This window comes from Sorex fumeus, unplaced genomic scaffold (assembly GCF_029834395.1).
Source record: "Sorex fumeus unplaced genomic scaffold, SorFum_2.1 ptg000169l, whole genome shotgun sequence".
Lineage (NCBI taxonomy): Eukaryota > Metazoa > Chordata > Mammalia > Eulipotyphla > Soricidae > Sorex > Sorex fumeus.
The window spans coordinates 1,661,070-1,682,561 of NW_026606226.1; the positions used below are offsets into that span (position 1 = coordinate 1,661,070).

A 21,492-nucleotide genomic window follows, 5' to 3' on the forward strand; every position below is an offset into this window, starting at 1 on the left:
CGCCCCCAAGGCCTGGACCAGCAAGAGTAGGAGGCTGGAACTGGGGTGGGTGCCCCAAGTCTAGACTTTAAGAGCAGGGCTACCCCACAGCTGTGCTCCCAAAGGACAGCAGAGGGGACAGGCACATCTGGGCTCTTTGCAGCCTCTGCCTTTGCCACAGAGACACCCCTCCCCACGGCCCGTCCCAACCCCCTGAGAGTCACAGAAGCCAAACCACGGAGAAGAGTGACCCTAGGACAGCGCCAGCCGCCCGTGACTGACCGGCGCCCCTGCCCCTCCTCTGCTCCCCCCTGCCTCCTGCCCAGGACCCCCCAGCATCCGGGCGATGAGGAACATCACCGCGGTGGCCGGGCGGGACACCCTGATCAACTGCAGAGTCATCGGCTACCCCTACTACTCCATCAAGTGGTACAAGGACGCGCTGCTGCTGCCCGACAACCACCGCCAGGTGGTGTTCGAGAACGGCACCCTGAAGCTCAGCGACGTGCAGAAGGGCATGGACGAAGGCGAGTACCTGTGCAGCGTGCTCATCCAGCCCCAGCTCTCCATCAGCCAGAGCGTGCATGTGGCCGTCAAAGGTGAGACTGGGCGGCCACGGTGGGGCGGAAGAGGCGGGGACCCAGGAATGGGCCGCCCGGGGATGCTCCTGAGCTCTGCCCACCTGGGGAGGCGGGGCTTGAGTCCGTCCCTGGCTGCCGATTGGCCGACTCAACCAGAGCCAGGATTGGCTGAGGCTTCCCGCCTCTCTTGCCACTCTGGCCCCGAAAGGTCCAGCTCAGACCCTCTTCCCAGGCCCTCCATGCCGGGGGGCCGAGGGGGCCTGGATTTGGATCTGGAGGGTGGTTCTCAGAATAGTCCTGGTGCCCTGGGTCAGGCCGCAGATGTTGGGGACCCTGTGAGTGCAGGCACAGACATGCAGCAGAGAGGGAAGGGGACTTGCTGGTGATGGGGGAACCCTCGCACTGTGCCGCTGAGAGCACCCAGAGGTGCCCAAAGAGACCTTGCAGGTGGGTGGGGAGCAGTGGGGTGGAGGCGGTGTGAGGGACAGATGCGCAGTCACCAACCGGCCATGCCCAGTGGGGCGGGGGGCGCTCCCCAGCTCAGGAGGCTCAGCAGGAGGTTGTGGGCCTGCATCAAACGCCCCCGGCTCTTTCCTCAGGCAGCTCTGAGATACAGAAAACCTTTCTCTGGGATCCCCTGGGACCCGGGGAAATCCCAGGTTTAACCCTGGTGCTGTCTCAGCTCCCTGTCCCCTCCCTCCTCACTGCTGAGAGAGAGTAGGTGAGAGCCGGAGGCGGCTGGGGTGCCCTGCCCTGTCCCCCAAGGGCAGCCTGAGCAGGAAGAAAGCTCACCCAGGCTCGGGGCTCCTGGGAAGGGGGATGATGGGCTGAGCCTGGAGGGTCTGGCCCGCGGGGTCCTCGATCAGTTCCAGAGTCCTGGGGTATGAAGACAGGGAGGTGGGGATGCCTGGGGTCCAGCCCTATGCGGGTGGGAGGGGAGGAAGTAGTGGGCTGCGGCCACCAGGACCCTGACTTCTCTCCTCTCTCCATTCACCCTCACGGTCCTTGGGGTTCCTCGTCATGGGCGCCCAGCACCCCCACCCCACCCGCAGAGAGCAGAGTGTCCCCCACTGGGAGTGCGGCCTGGGTTGGACTGACTTCCCGGGGGTTTGGGGAGCCCCGTGAATGGTGGTGGGGGATCGCCTTCTTGGGCTTCTGGAGGTGGGACCCCTCTGGGTGTCCCCTCCTCTTTAGTCTCAGGCTGCTGTCAGACTCGGGGGCCAGACGCCACGAGCCTCCTGCTACCAGGAAGCTCACGCCCGGGGCCACAGCGCACAGCCCGATGGCCAGAGTGTCCCCACCACCCCACCCCAACCCACACACACACCCAGAAGCCGGCCGCCCGCCAATACGCATCTCTGCTGTGTGCAGCCAGCCGGGAGTTTACTGTGTCAACAGCACATATGAAAACATCTGACCTTTGCTCCGCTCCCCTCACCCGCCGGCCCAGCAGGCATTTGGCTGGTGTGTCACCCGAAAAAAAAAAATAAGGAAAGAACAGGACTCCAGCGGGCCCCCGAACGCGAGGAACATCCTGCGAGCTGTCTCTGCTCATCAATTATTCAGCCCATTCAGGAGACGCCTCCCAGCCACCGAATCGGCTGCTGCCGGCTCAGCCCTGAGCTGCTGCGATTACAGGAGCCCCTGGGTCCCCTGTCCGGGGAGGGTGGGGAGCGTGTGGGTGCTGTGAACAGGGGGAGGGAGTGTGCGCGTGTGTGTGTGTGTGTGTGTGTGTGTGTGTGTGTGTGCAGGAGGGAAGGAGTGTGTGTGTGTATAGGAGGGAAGGAGTGTGTGTACAAGAGGAAGAATGTGTGTATATGAGGGAAGGAGTGTGTGTGTGTGTGTGTATACGGGAGGGAAGGAGCATGTGTGTACAAGAGGAAGAAGTGTGTGTGTAAAGGAGGGAAGGCGTGTGTGTATATGTATAGGAGGAAAGGAGTGTGTGTCAACAGGCGGAAGAAGTGTGTGTATACAGGAAGGAAGGAGTGTGTGTGTGTATTTATGTACAGGAGGGGAGGAGTGTGAGGTGTGTGTGTGTGTGTGCGTGAACAGGAGGAAGGAGTGTGTATACAGGATGGAAGGTATGCATGTGTGTGTGTATGAGTGTGTATATGAGAACAGGCTGTGTGTGTGTGTGTAGAAGGAAAGGAGTGTGTGTGTACAGGAGGAAAGAGTGTGTTTGTGTGTGTGTGTGCTTATGTGTGTGAGAGCTCACAGCATAGAGAAGGCATTCATGAAGCGTGTGTGTGTGTGTGTGTGTGTGTGTGTGTGTGTGTGTGTGTGCAGGGAGACAGGCGTATGTGCCGCGCATGTGGAACACACCCACTCTTCCTCAGCCACGGGGTCCAGAAGTGCCCCCTCGAAGGGCCTGGCCCCCCTCCCTGTCCAGGCCGGGCAGCAGCAGTGTTTGGTTGGGGCCTGCGCCCGCCCGCGCCACCCCCCTCATTAGCATGCACCCCGCAGAAGCCGTCAGAGCTGATTATGAGCTGCAGCTTGATTAGCTGACGCGCTGTTCCAAGAGCGGCTCAGGGGGGTGAGGGGAGGAGCCCCGGGTGGGGAGCAAGGGCCCAGAATCTGGGGGAGGCAGGGTAGGACCCCCGCGTGCTTAGCCCACGCCAAGCAGCAGAGCAGACGGGAGGACAGAAGGGGCAGGAGGAGGTGACACTGTGACGCCACTTGGGTCCCAGCCCTGTCCCCATGGGGACATGACTTCCTGGGCAGCAGAGGGACAAGCCAGGCTGCCCCGAGCCCCTCCTCCTGGACGTGCTCATAGTCCGGTGCATTTGCCAAATGCCAAGCTAAGAGCAGAGCCCACCAACACGTGTGCGCGTGCGTGCACAGTCCTGTACACGGTGCATCCTGTGTGCGTGCATCAGCGTGTGCTACAGGCCTGTGCACACAACATGCGGGCATGAGTGGGTGCGGACCTGCTGGCACACGCCCCCATCCTTTCCCAAGCCCTGGAAGGCGGTGCCAAAGGGAATGTCGGCCCTGGGCCTACCTGGACCCAGCCAGGTCGGGGGGCTGAGGGGACAGAGGGGACACCGGCTCCCGGAGACGCTGGGCTGGGACACGCGTGACTGTCTTCTCTCACGCCCCCTTCACCCCGAGCTGCAGGGAAGGGAGCCTGCCTCTGGGTGTCCGGAGAGCTCGTTGGCAGAGAGGGAAGAGGAGCTCGCATAGATCCAACCTAGATTTGCTGTCTTTAGGGCCCCCCTGTCGCTGGAAAATAATGCTGCATAAAAGCCTCTCTGGGCACACGGGCTGAATGTTTAATTAACTACCAGGACAGCGCCGACTGCCTCCTCGGCGTGGGCTCGGTGTGGGAACGTCTCCATCTGCACATCTGAGCCCAGAGGGTCTCCGGGGTCCAGCCAGGGCTTGAGGTGCTTTCTATCCTACTCTGCGAGGCCAGGAGTCCGCGGAGGTGCCAGCTCCCTGCAGAGTGCCAGGGCAGATGACGAGTGCATGCACACACACACACACGCACACACACATGTGCACACACCCTCCCTCCTGGTGCCCATTCTCCTGCCCTCTCTGCTGTCCCCCACCTCATCACCCTCTCAGCTCCAGGCATGCTGGGGGAGCAGGGAGCCTGCAGGAGACCCTCGCTCCTTCCCACAGTGAAAGGATGAGGCGTTTCCTTGGTCTGCGGGGTTCACGGAGTCAGCCACCTGGCCACATGCCTGCTATTGGCAGGGTGGGGGGTTGGAAGGAACACGCCGGAAGTACGGGGGTGGGGAGCCACAACAGGGGGGGAGGGAACAGAATGCCCGCTGGTCCCGGGCAACGGTGCCCAAGAAGCTGCTGCGAGCAGCTTTGTTCCTCAGCAGAGAATCTGGGACGTGGCACCAACATCTCCCTACAGGGATGAGACAGATGCTGGGTTGTGATGGAGATTGCGGTCCCCGTGCTCCCTCCCACTGCATGCTCCGCCCCTCGCCCCTGGCCCAGCACCCGGCACCCGGCATCCACACAAGCCCCTGACCTCGGCACACTTCCCTGCACCTGCGGATGGAGCATCCACGACCCATCCAGAGGTTTCCTTTGTCACCGCAAGAGCAGATGCGGGCATAGTGGTGGGGGGGAGGGCTTTGCTGTCTCATTTAGTGTTTGTCATTGGAGGGGTCACACCCAGTGAGCCCGGGAGCTTGGGCTCACCCCCATATTGAGTCTGAGTTGAGGAGACTGTGGAGCCAGGCATCAAACCCAGGGTCTCGCACCTGCAACTGTGCCACCCCGAGCCTGGTTGGCAATTTATACATTTTTCTTTCTTTTTTCTATTTTTTTTTCTTTTTGGTTTTTGGTTTTGGGGCCACACCTGGCACTCAGGGCTGACTCCTGAGCTCAGGGATCACTCCTGGCAGGGTTCTGGGAACCATTTGGAATGCTGGGATCGAGCGTGGGTCACCCCTGTGCAAGGCCACTGTATTCTCCCTCCCACCCCTGTGTTTGCAAATTTAAACACAGTCCCCAGGGCAGGTCTCCTGGGAAGAGACGGTTCGTTATGTACAGGCAAGAAGTGACGCATTGTCCTGGAGTATCTGCGTACCCCCACCTGGGTCTTGACGCATGCCATTGCAGTGACTTAGTTTATCACCCCCATTTTGCAGGGGGGGCTGAGGGCTGGCTCACAGACACAGCAGGAAGCTAGCAGGAAGCCAGGGATCTCCCCGCCAACCCCACTCTGGACCTGGCTTTTGGGGGGGAACATCTTTAGGCCTTAACTCCTCTGCTACCCTGCATAGCAAATAAAATTTCCAGGTGCAGAAAAAGCCAAGCCTTAAAGCATTTCTGGGGGACTGGAGCAATAGCACAGCGGGGAGGGCGTTTGCCTTGCACGCGGCCGACCCGGGTTCGATTCCCAGCATCCCATATGGTCCCCTGAGCACCGCCAGAGGTAATTCCTGAGTGCAGAGCCAGGAGTAACCCCTGTGCATCGCCAGGTGTGACCTAAAAAGAAAAAAAAAAGCATTTCTGGGCAGAGGTGGGGTGGGGCGGGCCGTCCTCCTGCAGCTCCCTGCGAAGAGCAAAGAGCACTGTAAAGATTTAGTGGTGACCAGGCTGTGTCCCGGGAAATGCCAGGGCTCGGGGACGCCCTGCAGGCTGGGGTTCACTCTGCAGCATTGTCCCCTGAGTGAGCAATTCCTGCAGGGGCAGGCCCAGAACCCCGACCCCCAGGGCAGCTTTCCCTGGTGTAGACTCACACCTGGCTGGTGGGCGCCCCTGAGCCCTCAGCCGCCCTCACCTGCCCTCTGCAGTGCCATCACAGCTTCCCATCCTCTCCTGTTCTCCTCCCGGCCAGGAGACTCCCTCCTGTTGTTCTCCTGTGCCCTGAGGGACAGGGTTGCAGCTGTGGGATTCTGGGGGCAGCGCTGCTCCCCACCCCGCACCTCCCACCCATGCCAGAGAGCAGACTTGTCAATCACAGCATGACCCTTCCCGCCCCCTCCCAGGGATGGAAGGTGGAGGGGAGCAAGTTGCCTGCCGCACTTCTCCGGGATTGGTCTGTCTCTCATGGGTCAGGGCCTCCCCCGGGGAGCACTGGCAAGCCCAGGGGGTCCCCCAGAGAGTGGACGCTACTTTGCTTTGCTTCCATAGCCTGTCCTGGTGCTTCCTGACACCAGAGAGAATGCAGAGTAGCGGCCGTGGGCCTGTCCCTCAGCCCAGATGCTTCCTGGGCCATCCGGGTCCTTGAACTCGGGGGACTGCCAGCTCCCAACAAGGTGCCTCCAACCCGTGCCCTGAGCCGAGCTCCCTGACCCCGTCAGGGCTGGCGAGGGGGGATGCTGTTCCGACCCCTCCGAGCTCCAGGCGCCTCTCTCTGCCGCCGTCATCTCCTCTCCCCGGCCCACACGGCGCGGAGTGCCTTCCCCGGCAGGCATTTCATAAATATTAGATGAATTGGTTAATTAATGAATGAACCTGCCTGAGTCACTCGCGGGCTTCGCTAAGCCCCTCCTTGCCGAGGGAGCCGGCTGCCCCCGCCCGCCCAAGCAGAGCCTCTTCCTGCTCTCGCCCTCCCCCGCCTCCCCCCTCCCCCCTTCACCCTCAGCAGCAGGTGCTCGAAGACCCGCCTGACTCCCGGCCCTCCTGGCTGTGCCCTCGTCACCTCTGCCACCCCTCACGCCCACCCCAGTAAGCACAGTAAGGTCCTGACCCCGACCCAAGGCAGGAGCCAGGGAGAGGCCCCGCCCCCAAACTGCACCCCAGGGAGTGATGTCTGCAGCACCCCGAGGATTGGCGCACACCCCCTCTCCGCCGTTTGTGCTCCCCTACTCCCTCCTGGGTTGACTCCTCACCACCCAGGATGGTTTCTGCTGAAGCTTGGGAGGGGTTCCCTACCCTTCTCCTGGTCAGGCAACCTAGTGTCTGCCCCCAGGAGCTCCCGATTCCCAGGGGAGCGGATGGCACCATCCCCCTACCCAACCCCGCCTCCAATACCACATGACAAATGCCATGGTCTCCAGGGTGGGTGGTTAGGGGGAGGCAGGCTTCCTGGAGGAGGTGGCATGAGCACAGGGTCTGAGAAGGAAGGGTCTTAGTGGCAGCAAGCAACAGAGTAACAGGCGGGTGTCTGCCATGGCTCCATCCCCAAGTCCCAGAAGGGCAGGGGTGAGACTCCAGGGGCATCACGCCTGCCCTGCATGTCCGAGACCCTGAGGCTCGTCCCGGGCACTGCATGGGCTCACTGTACACCTCTGCATGTGGCCCTGGTGCCCCCCTCACCCCATTCAGAGCACTACCCACAGGGCTCAGCATCCCCGAGAGAGGCTCTGGGACCCCTGCTGTCCTGGGGGTGGCCCCTGCCAAGAGACAAACCTCAAAGAGGCTGCATCTGATAAGACACCAAGACAGGGCACCCCCAGCGTCGGGCAGAGGAAGCCTGGGGAGAGCTGATGCAGGCACGGAGCCGTGAGGCTCCAGATAAACCCCCGACACGTGCTTGGGACCCCGTCCTAGGAGAAGGGCCCCGGCCAGTGGGATACAGCGGTCAGAGATGGGAGAGACCACACACCACCCCTGAATCCGTGAGCACTGGAGATCAGGATTGGGGTAAGGGGTCTGAAGCCGATGGTGGAAGGGATGGAGTGGTGCCCAGCTCTGCTTCCCAGACTGGTGTCCACTCAGAACAGAGGTCCAGGTCACGGGGGTCAGCTGCATCCCGGACAAAGACAGCGCCTCTCCCAAAGGTCACTCCCCAGCCCTGGAGCAGGGTCCCCGGATGGCGGCCAGAGCTTTCGGAAGCTCACCAATAGCTTCTTCCTGACCACCCCCTACCAAGCTCCCAGAAGTGCTGGGGGAGGGGGGGTGGGCAGGGACTATGGGCATGCCCAGGACGTCACCGTCCCTTTGGGTGGGCCCCGGGTGGGGGTTCGCGGGCTCTGTGGAGCCTGGAGGCAGGCAAGGGCAGTGCCCAGCCTTGTAATTCAATTATTCGACTGCAGAAAGGACATCTCATCTACTGGGTGCTCATCCTTGTTAAACTAATTGTCTGTCTCCTTCTCCCTTCTCCCCCACTCGCGGGGGAAGCCGCCGCCGCCTAATTGAGTTATCATAAAAATAATGGCTGATGCTCCAGCCAGGGCTGGGCACCAGAATTCCACTCAGCCTGGCAGCCCGGGCTCCAGACAGGTCCCCGGGGGCTGCGATGTGGGCAGCGGGCAGGGGCCAGGGACCTCCACTCTGGGATGCTGGCCCCCGGGGTTGCTCAATTCAGGACAGGCCTGCGGCGAGCCCACCGGACAGCTGAGGGAAGAAACCTTGAACTCAGCGCAGTCTGCACCAGCTGCATCTCTTTCCTGCCCCCTCTGAGCCCTGAAAAGGGGCCCCCTTGGCTTGTATCCCCCCACCCCAGGGCCCAGGCTGGAATTCAGGGAGATGATGTGTCTGACCGGAAGAAACTTGAAGTGTCAGGAGTGTGGTTCTGCCAAACACGGGGTGATCCTAGAGTGGGCAGGTGGACGGTGGAGGCTCTGCAGAGAGAACCCCGGGGCAGCCGCTGCTTCCAGAGGAAGATTATTCTGGCAGTTCATGGGGGTCGCCCTCAGCACCCCCTGCCTCCCCACCTCTGTTGGTCCAGGGCTCCTGAGCGTGGTGAGGTGCATCGCTGGGGTGAGAGGTGGAACCACGCACAAAGGCTGTCAGGGGCATGGGCTGGGGACGGGGGTCAGGGAGAACACAGTCGCCAGGACAGGCCTGCAGGGTCCTGAGCAGAGACCGGAGCAGGCCTGGGAGGGCAAGACGGGAGCTGGGGGGGATGGCTGGGCACCCTGCGGAACCAGGTGTCCAGGTGGATGCTATTCGTGGCGAGCCCAGGGAGGCCGCACTGCTGGTCAGCGGGCGCGGGAGCCTGACCGGACCTCCCCCGGCCCCCAGTGCCCCCTCTCATCCAGCCCTTCGAGTTCCCGCCCGCCTCCATCGGCCAGCTGCTGTACATCCCCTGCGTGGTGTCCTCGGGGGACATGCCCATTCGCATCACGTGGAGAAAGGACGGCCAGGTGATCATCTCGGGCTCGGGCGTGACCATCGAGAGCAAAGAGTTCATGAGCTCCCTGCAGATCTCCAGCGTCTCCCTCAAGCACAACGGCAACTACACCTGCATCGCCAGCAACGCGGCTGCCACGGTCAGCAGGGAGCGGCAGCTGATCGTCCGAGGTGAGCCGTCCGGTCTGGGGTCCCAAGCCCCCTGCCCCAGGCCCCGCCCCTGCCCAGGCCACGCCCAGAGCCCTATCTGAGCCTTCTGCCCCAAGGCTCCACCCGAGTCAGGTCCCGCCCCCGCCCCAGGCTCTGCCCCAAATCCCACCTCGAGGCCCCTGCTCCAAGGTCCTGCCCTAGGCCGTGCCCAGAAGCCCCGCCCAGAGCCCTATCCTGAACCTTCTGCACTCCCAGGCCCCGCCCCCAGGCCCTGCCCCAGACCCCGCCCCAAGCCCAGCCTCAGGCCACGCCCCAGCCTCCCTGCCCCACCTAGAGACCCACCCCGGGCTCCCTCACCCTGAAGCCCCGCCCCATATGCCGCCCAGAGTCACGCCCCAGGCCACACCCCAAGTCCTTTCCCCAGGCCCTGCCCCAAGGCTCCGACCCAAAGCGCCTCTCCAAGACCCCTCCTTCCCCCCACCCCCCACCCCCGCCTCCTCACTACCCGTGCCACCCCCTGACACCCCACTCTGAGCCCTGCCCTGAGCCTCGGCCCAGGCTCCCCTGCCCTCTGCCTCTCGGATTTGGGAGCTACTTGTCCCCCGTTTTGAAAAGCCCCCGCGGGGCTGGTGTTGAATGCCAGGGTGGCGCCCCGGAAACTGATGAGCTCTTTTCTCCCCTCCCACCCCCTCTCTCGGCAGTGCCCCCCCGGTTTGTGGTCCAGCCCAACAACCAGGATGGCATCTATGGCAAGGCTGGGGTGCTCAACTGCTCTGTGGATGGCTACCCCCCACCCAAGGTCATGTGGAAGCATGCCAAGGGTGAGCCCCAGGGCCCAATGGGGGGCATGGGAGGGGACTGAGTCGGCCTGCTCCATAACCCCCCCACCCACGGGGAGCCCTTGTGTTGGAGTTTAGAGGGACTGGGCTCTGCCTGATGTGAAGTTACCCGCAGCCACCCCAGGGGTCTTGGTCAGAGGCAGGTGTCCTGCTTGACCGTGACCTCTTGTTCCCCCTGATGGGCCTGTCCCTCCCACCCTAGACCCCCCTCTCACCCCCCGGGCCCCAGAACACCCCACCAGACTTTCATTTCTCCATCCACCCATTCTGGGATCTCCTGGGATCCAGCATCACCCCCTTTTGGCACCAGGAAGCCGGAAGCCAGTCACTGAACCTGGGGCATGTCTGGTGCCAGCCCTGGGGAGGGGTGTCCCAGAGCCCCCAGTTTGGAGGCCTAAGACCGGGCTGGGGGCAGCTGCCCGCTGAGAAGCCCGTCTTCCCTTCGCCTGTGTGGGAAGGCTGTGTGGGCTCCCCTGTGGCCCCACCTCCCTCACCCTGCTCCTCCATCCAGGGAGCGGGAACCCCCAGCAGTATCACCCGGTGCCCCTCACCGGCCGCATCCAGGTGCTGCCCAACAGCTCGCTGCTGATCCGCCACGTCCTGGAAGAGGACATCGGCTACTACCTCTGCCAGGCCAGCAACGGCGTGGGCACGGACATCAGCAAGTCCATGTTCCTCACGGTCAAGAGTGAGTCCCGCCCCTCCCAGGGGCCCCCCGCACACACCCCCAAACCCCTCTCTGCATGCACCCTGCCCGGTGGATGGACCCCGTTCAGAGGCGTGCAGGGACCCTCAACTGGGGGTCTCCCAGGCACTTCATTTCCAACAGAGCCCTCACGCCCCAGGGTCCCTCTGTGCCCCAGTCCTGAGACACTCGTGATTTGTAGCCTTGGGTGACAATCACTGCCGTGTGTGTGTGTGTGTGTGTGTGTGTGTGTGTGTGTGTGTATGCGTTGGCATGTCACCCAGCTGCTGACCTGGAGTGCAGGGACTGACCCCGTTGGAGAAGGGGCCAGGGCAGAAACCCCCCTTCCCACCCCTCTGTCACCTCTCTGGGGTCTTGTGCTGGAGCCTCATCTCCAGCCCCCACCCTAACTCCCCCCCATCCAGGAGCTGATCACGAGGGGAGCACGCTCTGGGGGTGCTGAAAGCACAGTCACATCCGTTAGCCCTGGGGGGCTGTAACTGGGTGCAGGGCTGGCCCCCGTGGCCTGGGCGTGCTCAGGGAGCCCTGGATTCTGTCAGTCACATACGTACCATTCCTCCGCGGTGAGCCCACCCTCAGAGCGGAATGCCACCCGCTCCTTACGGGGGACACAGCATAAGGACAGTGTTCGAGTGGGCATGGAGGCCAAGTGGGTGGCATGCTGAGGCCCTCGTGTCCTTTGACCTCACTGCACCTGCCTTCCCAAAGTGAGGCCGACTCTCGCCATCGTGGCTGTTAGGTTCGGTGTCAGGACCAAGTCAGCAGGGGCTGGCAGGGTGACCCGTCCGGGTCCCTGGCCCCCCAGTGGCCGTTCTGTGCTTCTCCGTGGTTGACCGCCAGTGTGGGCACGTGGGGACAAGGCAGCCGGGCGCGGGGCCCGCGTGTTGTGGTCTGCCTGCGCTCGGCTCAGCCCAGCCGCAGCAGCCGGGGAAGCCGGCGATCGATGCTCCGGGAGCTCGCGCCGGAATCCCCGCCCTGGGGAGCCGCTCCCCTCACACTATCAAAAAGCACTTTGTCCTTAATAAAACCAGGCAATCAATCTACATCCTTCCGCCGGGGAGAGCGCTGCTAATTCGCCCGCGTGCGGTAGGAGGCCTCGGAGGCACCGCGCGGGTGTGGAGCCGTGCTCGGAATCCACTCCATGTTCTCCGGCCTGCGGGGGAGCGGCCCACACCTCCCCACACTCCTCTGGGTCTCAGGGTTGCCACTGGGCTCGGGGGCAGGGCTTTGGCACGTGGTTTCCCTGGGGAGCTGTTCCTGGCATCCTGGGGTCCCGGCTGCATCACATCCCCGCCCCAGACCGGCGTGTTCCCATCTGTCCACACCTTTCCACCAGGCAGCAGCTACGAGCTCCCGTGTCGGGGGAAGCTTGATTTGTGAATGCGGGCAGCCTGGTGAGCATGCGTGCCACAGACCCCACGGTCTCAGACACCACTCGCAGACGCACTCAGACACACACACACACACACACACACACACACACTCTCAGACACGCACACACATACACGCTCAGACACACACAGACACACACGGATACATGCAAGCAGGAACACACTCGCACACACACATATCTCATCCATACACACACGCTCTCATATGTTCACACACACTCACACAGACACACACTTGCACATCGCAACCTCTCAAATATCCACACTCCTACATGCGCTCACACAGACTCACACACTCAGTCACACGCACTCTCACTCAGAGTGACACACTCACACTCAGACACACACATAGACACACACATTGATACTCGCAAGCAGGAACACACTTGCACACACACATATCTCATCCATGCACACATGATCTCATATGTTCACACACACACAGACATACACTTGCACATCGCACCCTCTCATACATCCACACTCCTACATGCGCTCACACAGACTCACACTCAGTCACACACACTCTCACTCAGAGTGACACACTTACACTCAGACACACTCTCACGCAGACACACATCCACTCACACACTCTCTCACACGCAGCCTCATACCCACTCACACGTGCGTACACACTAACCACTCACACATCCACACACGCGGTGGTGTTAGCCTGGCCTCACTTCTCCCCAGGGACGGGTCCCCAGCAGCCCAGGGCCCTGAGCCCCCCGGCCCCGCCCCTATCCCAGCCACCTGTCTGTCCGCTCTCCCTCCTGACTTCTGTCTGCTCGTCGCACAAACGTCTCAGGTTCTCTTTCCCCTCACTCAGTGTCCCTCAGCACTCCCCCCTCCAGCCCGCCATCTCCCAACTGTGGCCACTACCCTCAGGCTCTCCAGCCGCAGGCTCGCGCTCCCTCCCACGTTCCGACCTCACCCCCTTTCTCCGTCCCAGCCCCACCATGCAGCTGGCCAGTCTGTCAGCCAGAGGGAGTTTGGTGAGAGAAGAGCCAGGGCGGGGCCCCGGTGTTGAAGGGTGGGAGTGCGCACGGGATGCTCCTGGCCTTCTGGAACATTCCAGAATGTTCTGAAATGTTCTGGAATGTTCCAGAATGTTCTGGAATATTCTGGAACATCTGCTCAGCTGCTCCAAGCCCCTCCCCACACACCAGCCTTCTCTGACCTTTACCTCCCCTCTCCCCCTAATCCCATCCTCCATGCTGCCTTCCCATGCGAGAGCAAAGGGAAGTGGGGACCTGCCCTCAGGATCGGTTTGGGGGCCAGCAATGGCACTACCAGGGCCAGGCCAGGCATCCCCATCATCGCCCAATTCAGACCTGGCGCTCACCCTTTTGTGAGGCAACTGGGGTCGTGTGTCACGTTCGCCAAGCGCATAAATATGGCAGAGGGGCACGCCTCGTGAAGGGCAGTCGGGCTGGAGTAGATGTCTGTGGCTGCCCTGCTGGAGAGTGACCCCCCTCCTCACGGTGTCCAGTGCTGGCTCAGCAGAAACTCCTGAGCACTGCACACGCAGATCTCAGGGCCCAGGCTTGGAACCAGACAAAGGGAACCCGATTCACCATTGAACTTTGACAGGAAGTGGGGTGAGGGGGAGGGCACCCAGCCTGAGACCTGAACTCTCAAACTCTCCCTGGCACTGCGGCACCGGAATCCTTGTTACTCGCTGGCACCGTTGCAGTGACGCCGTGTCCAGGGAGAGCACCGTAGCGGGCTTCGCTCACCTGCCTTGGAAGCCTGGAGTGGGCTTTGAGTTCAGTCCCCTGCCCCGCCACCCATGCCCCGAATAACTGTGACCCCTGCCCTAAGCTCTGCTGTCTGGGTCCATCCTGGCACCGTGGCAGAGCATGTTCCTAAGAATGGCAGCTCTGCCGCCCTCAGCAGAACCACAGAACCACAGCCACCGTAAAGACAGACACAGGGCAGGGAGGACCGAGGTTTTACCATCCTCTCCTTTGAAATGTCACTGTTGGGCCACACGTGGTGGCACTGAGGACTTCCTCCCGGCTCTATGCTCAGGAATCACTCCTGGCGGTGCTCAGGAGACCCTATGGGATGCCGGGGATCGAATCTCCTCCCGGAGGTCACAGGCAAACACCCTCCCCACTGGACTATTATTCCGGCTTTCTTTTTGGAATCTTTAATTTTTCGCGTCAGCGGGCGATGCGCTTATGCCAATGAATTCAGTGTTCGTCCCAGAAATACACGCGCCCCGGCGCTGTTCGCGGCCGCTCCTTTGAGGTGCGGCAGAGCCGCTGCTGAGGGCGGCAGAGCTGCCATTCTTGGGAACACGCGCGTCTCGAGAGGAGTGAGACGTGCCCCAGACAGCTGTGACGCCCCAGATGCCGGGTGACTGAGGAAGCGAGAAAGCAGGCGACAGGATGACTCGGGCTGGCGTGAACCCGAACGTCGGGACCAGGAGAAAAGTCACACGAAGGCTCTTGTGTCTGAGGAGGGCCTGGAGGGGTGAGGAGGGTGGTGATGAGCTCCGGCAGGGGGTGACAGAGCCCGGGAAGGGCGGGAGGTGTGGGGGCACGGGGACTCAGGGTGTCTGCTGAGGGTGACGGAGGGGGAGCAGGGGGGGATGGAGCGAGAGCTGGGGGCTTCTGCTGCTGAGCACTCTTGATAGAGCGTGTTTGTGTGACCTGCAATGCTGCTGATCGAATTGGCCCCACGTGCAAAGCGTTTGCTCCCTGTCTGAGCGTTTTCTATCCTGATGCCAAGCCCCAGTACCGTGCCTGAAGCTTAGAGAGTTGGGGGAGTCAGGGCTGCAGGCAGTGTGGACTCTTCCATGGCGTGCCAAGTCGCCCAGGGTATGTCAGAGCAGAGACGTGGCTTTCCACCCTGGTACACGCTTGCTGGCGGCCAAGCAGTCCTGACTGCACCCCCACACACACACCAAAAAAAAAAAAAATTCCTTCTGCCCACTGAGCCCAGGAGAGCCTGGGGTCAGCCCAGTTTTGACCCCCATCCCTGCCAGTGCCCCCACACACACTTGGCCAAGTGCTTCAGACCTTACCTGAGAGGTTGGCCCCTTCTGGGGCAGCCCTGGGTGGTCCCTTCCTAGCTGGGACCAAAAGTGGCTTCTATAGATTGAGCGTTTGTGGGGAGGCTGAGGGGGGAGAAACGGAAGCTGGTCGTGGTTCTGTGACGTACCAGCTGAGTGTTGCCACCTCTGGGCCTTGGTTTCCCCGTCTGAGTGAGAGCAGGCCCAAAGGAGAGTGTGACCCACAGTCCACTGAGTCCTGTCCATCCATCTGATTCCAGCAGTGTGACCAGGTCAAAGCAGGGCACCAGACCGCCTTCTAGAGCCAGGCTGAAAAATCAGGGTAATTAGCAGCAGAAACAACCACTTCCCCAGAACTGCCTTTTCCCTCCCTTTTCAACTGAATCAGACACATAATGACCCGTTGGAGGTGGCAGCAACTTCGCCCCCCCGACCCGTGGAGAGAATGGGAACCTCTTTGGAGTGAATCCCCACCCAGGGCCCCTGTGTGCAGAGGTCACACGATTGGACCGGCCCATTTGGCCCCCACCGTGCCTGGGCCCAGCGTAGCCCGTGGCCAGTCAAACCCAGAAGGACTCTTTGTTTGATCTGAGTTTCGATGTGTTTGTTTAGCAAAATGTCAGGCCAATTAGAATCAGCTCCAGTGTGCTACAGGAGCCGCTCAGCCTCACCCTGGAAGGCGGCCAGGGAACTGGGGGCCTAGACGTGTGAGGGATGCCCCTAGCCCGAGAGCCCTGGTCCCTGAGTCCAGCTGACCATCAGCACCATCTTCATACAGAACCTCGGAAAAGCCACTGTGCTTATCTGAAGCCCCGAGGTGGGCCTGCAGGGAGCAGAGAGGGCCCCTGGAGCTCTGGTGTGGGGGTTTCTCTCCCATGGGCATCTCTGCTGACCCACCAGGCCACCCAGAGCCCACAAATCCCTCTCTAGACCACACCCAGATACCCAAAAAATAGTCTTGACCCAAGGTCCTGAGCTTGACTTCTAAAATCTTCCCCAGTCTAGCTTCCCAAGGGTCTTGCCACCAGCACGGGGTGGGGTGGGGGTTGGCAGGGGTGAAGTGAGAGAGTCTAGAGGTGGTAGGGTGCCAACACGCACACTCACACCCAGTGGCCAGTGCACAGAGCTGCCTCATGGGGCCACGGCCCTATGGAAAGGCTGTTAACAGTACCTAGGGGCACGTGGACTGGGGCAGTTCCATGACCAAACCCAGGACTCCCACAGGCAATGCATGTGCTCTACCCCCTTCTCCAGTCCCCAGCCATGTCTCAGGGTCTTAGAGACAAACAGAAATGCCAGAAGCGCCCCCAAGAGTGACTCAGAGGCTGGAGTGGTGCTGGGGGTTGACAGGAGAGTAAGCGCCCAGGCCTGTGAGATCCTCTAGACTCTGGAAGCAGAGACGTCTCCTTTCTACTCGCCCACACCCTCCCCTACCTGGTGGGAACCCAGCGGGCAGCCTCGCCCCTCCGGAGCGTGCGGTCCCAGGGACTGGCCGGTGGCCCCCAGGCCAGCCACGCCCATCTGCACGGGCTGTGCCCCCTGCCATGGTGGAGTGCCATGGCCCCCTGCAAAGTCCCCGCTCAGCACCGTTCACCTCTTCGTGCAGAGTTGGCACCACACGGGCTGGACCAGCCTCACAGGGACTCAAGAGGTGGAAGACCACCAGGCTGGGGTGCTTGCAGCCAGACCCCCCCCCTTGAATGCTTCCAGTTAAGCAGAGGAACAGCATTCCCTGCTGCTTCTACTCGCCCAGGGGATTCTGGTGTGGTGGTGGGCAGGGCCTTCACTGTTGAGTGTTACCTCTATAATAGGCCCAGACATATCCCCCGCCCCCCCGACTAATGCATACGTGTTGGGGGTGGTTCATGCCATGATTCATGGAGAACGACCAGGGCACATGCATCTTACAGCTTTTGCTGACTCTTCACTGTTTTAGGACTCGTGTTTTCTAGCATCCTGGAGTGGGGGTGCAGGGAGTGAAAGCCGGAAAAGGAGGAAGAGGGAGGGGCGAACATGGTGCCCCCTCTCGCCCCCCGGAAGCTGGACTCCTTGGCAAGCAGATTGGAGAATAGGCTCACCCCAATTTGTAGCGGGAGAAACGAGGCGTGGCATGCCAGTCTCAGCTGGGACCCACCACGTCACCAAGTCTTCAGCCCTCTGCCCCGAGGGCCTGATGTTCTCCTGCTCCCCCCCCCCACTCACCCCGGCAGCCCCCACTCCCCACATGGCCAGTGGCCAGTTCGGCCCCCGAGCCCCCAGCTCCCTGGGCACTGCCCACCCGCTCCCGGTGCCCAGGCAGATTGCTGCCCTGCAATTTGAATTAATCTCAGGCTTTGGGTGGAGTTTGGCTAATCAGAGGAGACAAGCCGGAGTGGGTGTAATCGAATTAACAATGCCACAGCCCCGATTTCAGACGGTAGGAAGGGAGCGGGCACCAGACGGCCGTCCCCCACCCCCCCACCCCCCGCCAGCCTTCCCTGGGGGAGCCCCGCGCCGCGGCGTGGACTGAGCTGCCCCCCACGGCCCCACGGCCCACCGCCCCACGTGCCAACAGTGTCCCTTTGTGGCGGCTTATCTCCCACTGCCAAACACGGCTCTGTGCCTGTCGGGATCTTGTTAACAAGGAGCGGAGCCATAAGCCTGGGGAGTGGAGGGGGCAGGTGGGCTGGGCGGGGGAGGGCCCCGCCCGCACCTCTAAGGGATGCGTGTAATCCGCACACCAAAACAAAGGGTTTCGCCCGTTCTTCCCACAGAGGGGGTTTCTCTTCGGCGAGGGCGAGGACGCCACCAGGGAAGGCCCTCCCGGTTCCTGTCCATGCACACGTGTTCAGGCAGGCTCCTGATGAGTGTTCCAAGATGGAGGGCTTCCTGGAGAGTCCAGTTGCCTCCCCTGGGACCCAAGGGGAAGAGCCCCCAGCCCACTTGCCACCCTTCTTCCATCCTGACAGCTTTGAGGCAGGGAGGGACCCGAGGTGCCGATGCACGGGCAGGCTGAGGGGGAAACGGGGCTTTCCACCCTGCTTCTCCCCCAACCTAGAACCATGGAGCCAGTTCTGGAGCTGGAGAGATAGCACAGTGGGGAGGGCGCTTGTCTTACACGTGGCTAGCCAGGTTCCATCCCTGACACCCCGCATGGTCCCCCAAGCCCTCCAGGAGTAATCCTGAGCCCAGAACCAGGAGAGAGCCCCAAGCACTGCTGACTGAGGCCAAAAAAACAAACAAAAAGGAAATGGAAGAGAGCCTGGAGAGATGGCTGAAGGACTGGAGCTCAGAGCTTTGCAGTGGGGGCCTCGGGTTTGATCCCTGGTGCCAGAGAGAGGGGAGAACCCTGTTAGGCAGTATGAGGTCAGGAGTTAGGGGGCACGGGCAGCACGAGGCTGACCTAGATTCCATCCCCCGCACCACCTGACACTCCTGAAGGTGTCCTAGCACCCTCGGGGCTGACCCAGGTCATCCCGGGTGACGCAGATATCAGCATGGCCTGCAGTGACCCGCCAGCCTAGGGGGCCCTGGAGTCTCCAGGCACCGCTTTGGGAGGTCCCCACACATGCACAAAATAAAGGGCAGAAGAAAGGAATTCTGCACCCAGAGAGACAGGGCAGCGTGCCCGCAGCAGTGAGGGCTCACTCAGAGGCTGCCCCGTGTCCTTGGGGCGAAGCTTCCTCCCCACGCCTCTCCGCCCTCTCAGCCCGCCTCTCCCAGCCACACTGGCTGTCCTGTGCCACTTCCTGCAAGTACTGCACACCCCATACACGTGCACACATGCACACATACACATATGCATACACACACATGCACACACATACATACACATGCACACGCATGCACACTTATATACACACATGCACACACATACACATGCATACACACACATACATACACACAAGTGGGCACGCACACATATTCACACATACACACATGTTACATACACACATGCACACATATACCCACATACACACACGCATACACATGCACACATACACACTCACGCACACATACACACGCGCGCACGCTCGCACACACACACACACACACACGGCTTCCTCCTGTGGGAATTCAGAGCCGCGGCTTTCTTCTTGGCCACTTAGGGACTTGTCGTAAACAGCAGCTGAGTTCCACTCCCCAGGCGCAGACTTGGGGGTGCAGACAGGCGGACCCTCCCGCCCCCCGCCCCGCCCCCTGGCCCTGCTAGCTGGCTCGTCCCCTCCTGCTTCCCCCCAGGACCCATCCACACCCTCTCCCCCACCCCCCCGCCGGCTGGGCAGAGTCCAGGCTAAGAGCAGAGGACACGGAGCCAGGGCCGTGGGTCAGTCTGCTTCCTGCCACCCACCAGCTGTGTGACCTAAGACACATGCTGAGCCTCTCTGAGCCATGAAGTGGGGGGGACAGTCCCCAGGGCACCTCCCTGGCAAGAATGAAGGCCCTGGCCACAGACTTTGAGGAGAAGCCTAGGAGCTGGGGCCCCCAGAGAAGTGGGGGTGGCAGGTGCAAAGGTCAGGATCCCTGGGGCAGGCTCTGGGCTCCCCGAAGCTCATTTTCAAGCCTGGGGTGGTGCTCAGGGGCCTGCGGCTACCACAGGCGAGAAAGGAGCGGATACCTCTCTGGGTGTTTTAAAGTCTATCAGCCTCTCATTTCAAATTAAAATGTAACTAGCAGCTGGTCCGGGTGGACCTCAGGGGACAGGAGCTGGCCTGCGAGTCGGTGCACAGACGGGACGGTCATGGGATGGTGACAGCCGTCTTTTCTCTGGAATGGATTTCCTCTGCCGTCCGCGGGGAGATGGAGGTGCCGGGAGGTGGCCCGCTCTGGCCCTCTGGGCGCCTTCCCCCGGGTGAGCCAGGCCTGGTCCTGGGCCGGGCCAGGCTGGCCAGGGCACTGACACAGTAACCACAGTCCGGAGCTCTGTCCCGGCAGACGAATCCCTGGAGAGTCCGGGAAGCCTGGTGCCCGCACTGTGGTTCCAGGGAGACCCTTTGGCCTCTGTTGTTGACCTATTTGGCCACGCCTGGTGACAAGCGCTAGGAGTGAGGGTTGGCTTCCCCTCTGGGGCCACACCTGCTATTGCTCAGGAGCTGCTATTGGCCCGGCCAGTGCTCAGGGGCCTGTCCATGGTGCCAGGGATCACCTGACCTCCTGCATGTGAAGTGTGTGCCGGAGCCTGTCGAGCTAGCTCTGACCTGGGGGCTTCCCGAAAGCCCCCGGGTGACCCCTTCTCTCCTAAGAAAGGCAGCACAGAGCCAGCACAGCCAGGAACGCCTCGGGTCCATTCTGGGGGGAGTGTTACAAGTTTTGGTTGTCGTTCGTTCGGATATAACTTTACTGGTTGGAGAGATGCAGGAGTCCATCCCTGGCACTGCAGGGCCCTCAAGTATCGCCTGTGTAGCCCTTGGGGCGACAGAGCACCACTGCAGGAGGCTGTGGTCGCCCAAGAGTCTGCTGTGGTGGGCCTGGTGGCCGCAGCGTGACAGGGCAAGCAGCCCCCTCCCCTCAGGCCCTAACATTGAATGGCCCAACCCAGGAGTCATTATCACGGTGGCCTCAGAGAACCGCTGGGAGGTCTACCTTCCCCCCATCCCCAAATAGGAAAACATAACCTGCCCAATCTCCCACTGTGTCCACATTCCGTCTTGGGGCTCTCTGTGGAGTCGCCACCTATGGCCAAGAAGCAGGACTTGGGCCGGAAGGAGAGAATTGCCGGTAGGGCACTCGCCTCACACACAGCCAACCCTGATTCTATCCCCAGCACCTCATATGGTCCCTTTGCCCCACCAGGAGTGACCCTCCCTCCCTCTCTGAGCACAGAGCCAGGAGTCAGCCCTGAGCACCACCAGGTGTGACCCTCCCTCCCCCCTCCGCCAATAAAAACAGCAGCGAGGCTTGAATGGAGGCCAATGAGTGACCAGGTGAAGGCGTGGGACAGAGCATCTGCTCTGCTGGGGGAGACCCCGATTAATCCCTGGCGCCAGCTGCATGGCCCCTGCAAAGCAGGGAGTGACCCCCCCAGCACTGATCCCCCAAATATCGAGCCTCCCCTAGGTGTGGTGCAAACAACAGAAAAGGCAGGGCCGGAGCGATAGTACAGCGGGGAGGGCGTTTACGTTGCAAGCAGACAATCCAGGTTCGATCCCCGGCATCCCATATGGTCCCCCAAGCACTGCCAGGAGTAATTCCTGAGTGCAGAGCCAGGAATAACCCCTAGAATCACTGGCTGTGGCCCCAAAAGACCCCCAAAAAAACACACGCAGAGAAGGCAGCCAGGTGGGTTCACCCCAGGCCTCCAGGGGTCCTCTGGGGCACCCCACCTCCAGGGACTGTGCCGGAAGGAGGGTGGGGC

At 61.7% G+C, this 21,492-nt stretch overlaps 1 protein-coding gene across 1 annotated transcript in view; it reads left to right on the forward strand.

Annotated features, from left to right (window-relative positions):
- The window catches only part of DSCAML1 (DS cell adhesion molecule like 1), a 242,116-nt gene that overhangs the window by 171,164 nt on the left and 49,460 nt on the right, over positions 1-21,492 (forward strand). The window contains 4 exon segments of the mRNA XM_056107577.1: positions 306-578; positions 8,943-9,221; positions 9,902-10,021; positions 10,551-10,727. Coding sequence (XP_055963552.1) covers positions 306-578; positions 8,943-9,221; positions 9,902-10,021; positions 10,551-10,727 — 849 coding nt within the window.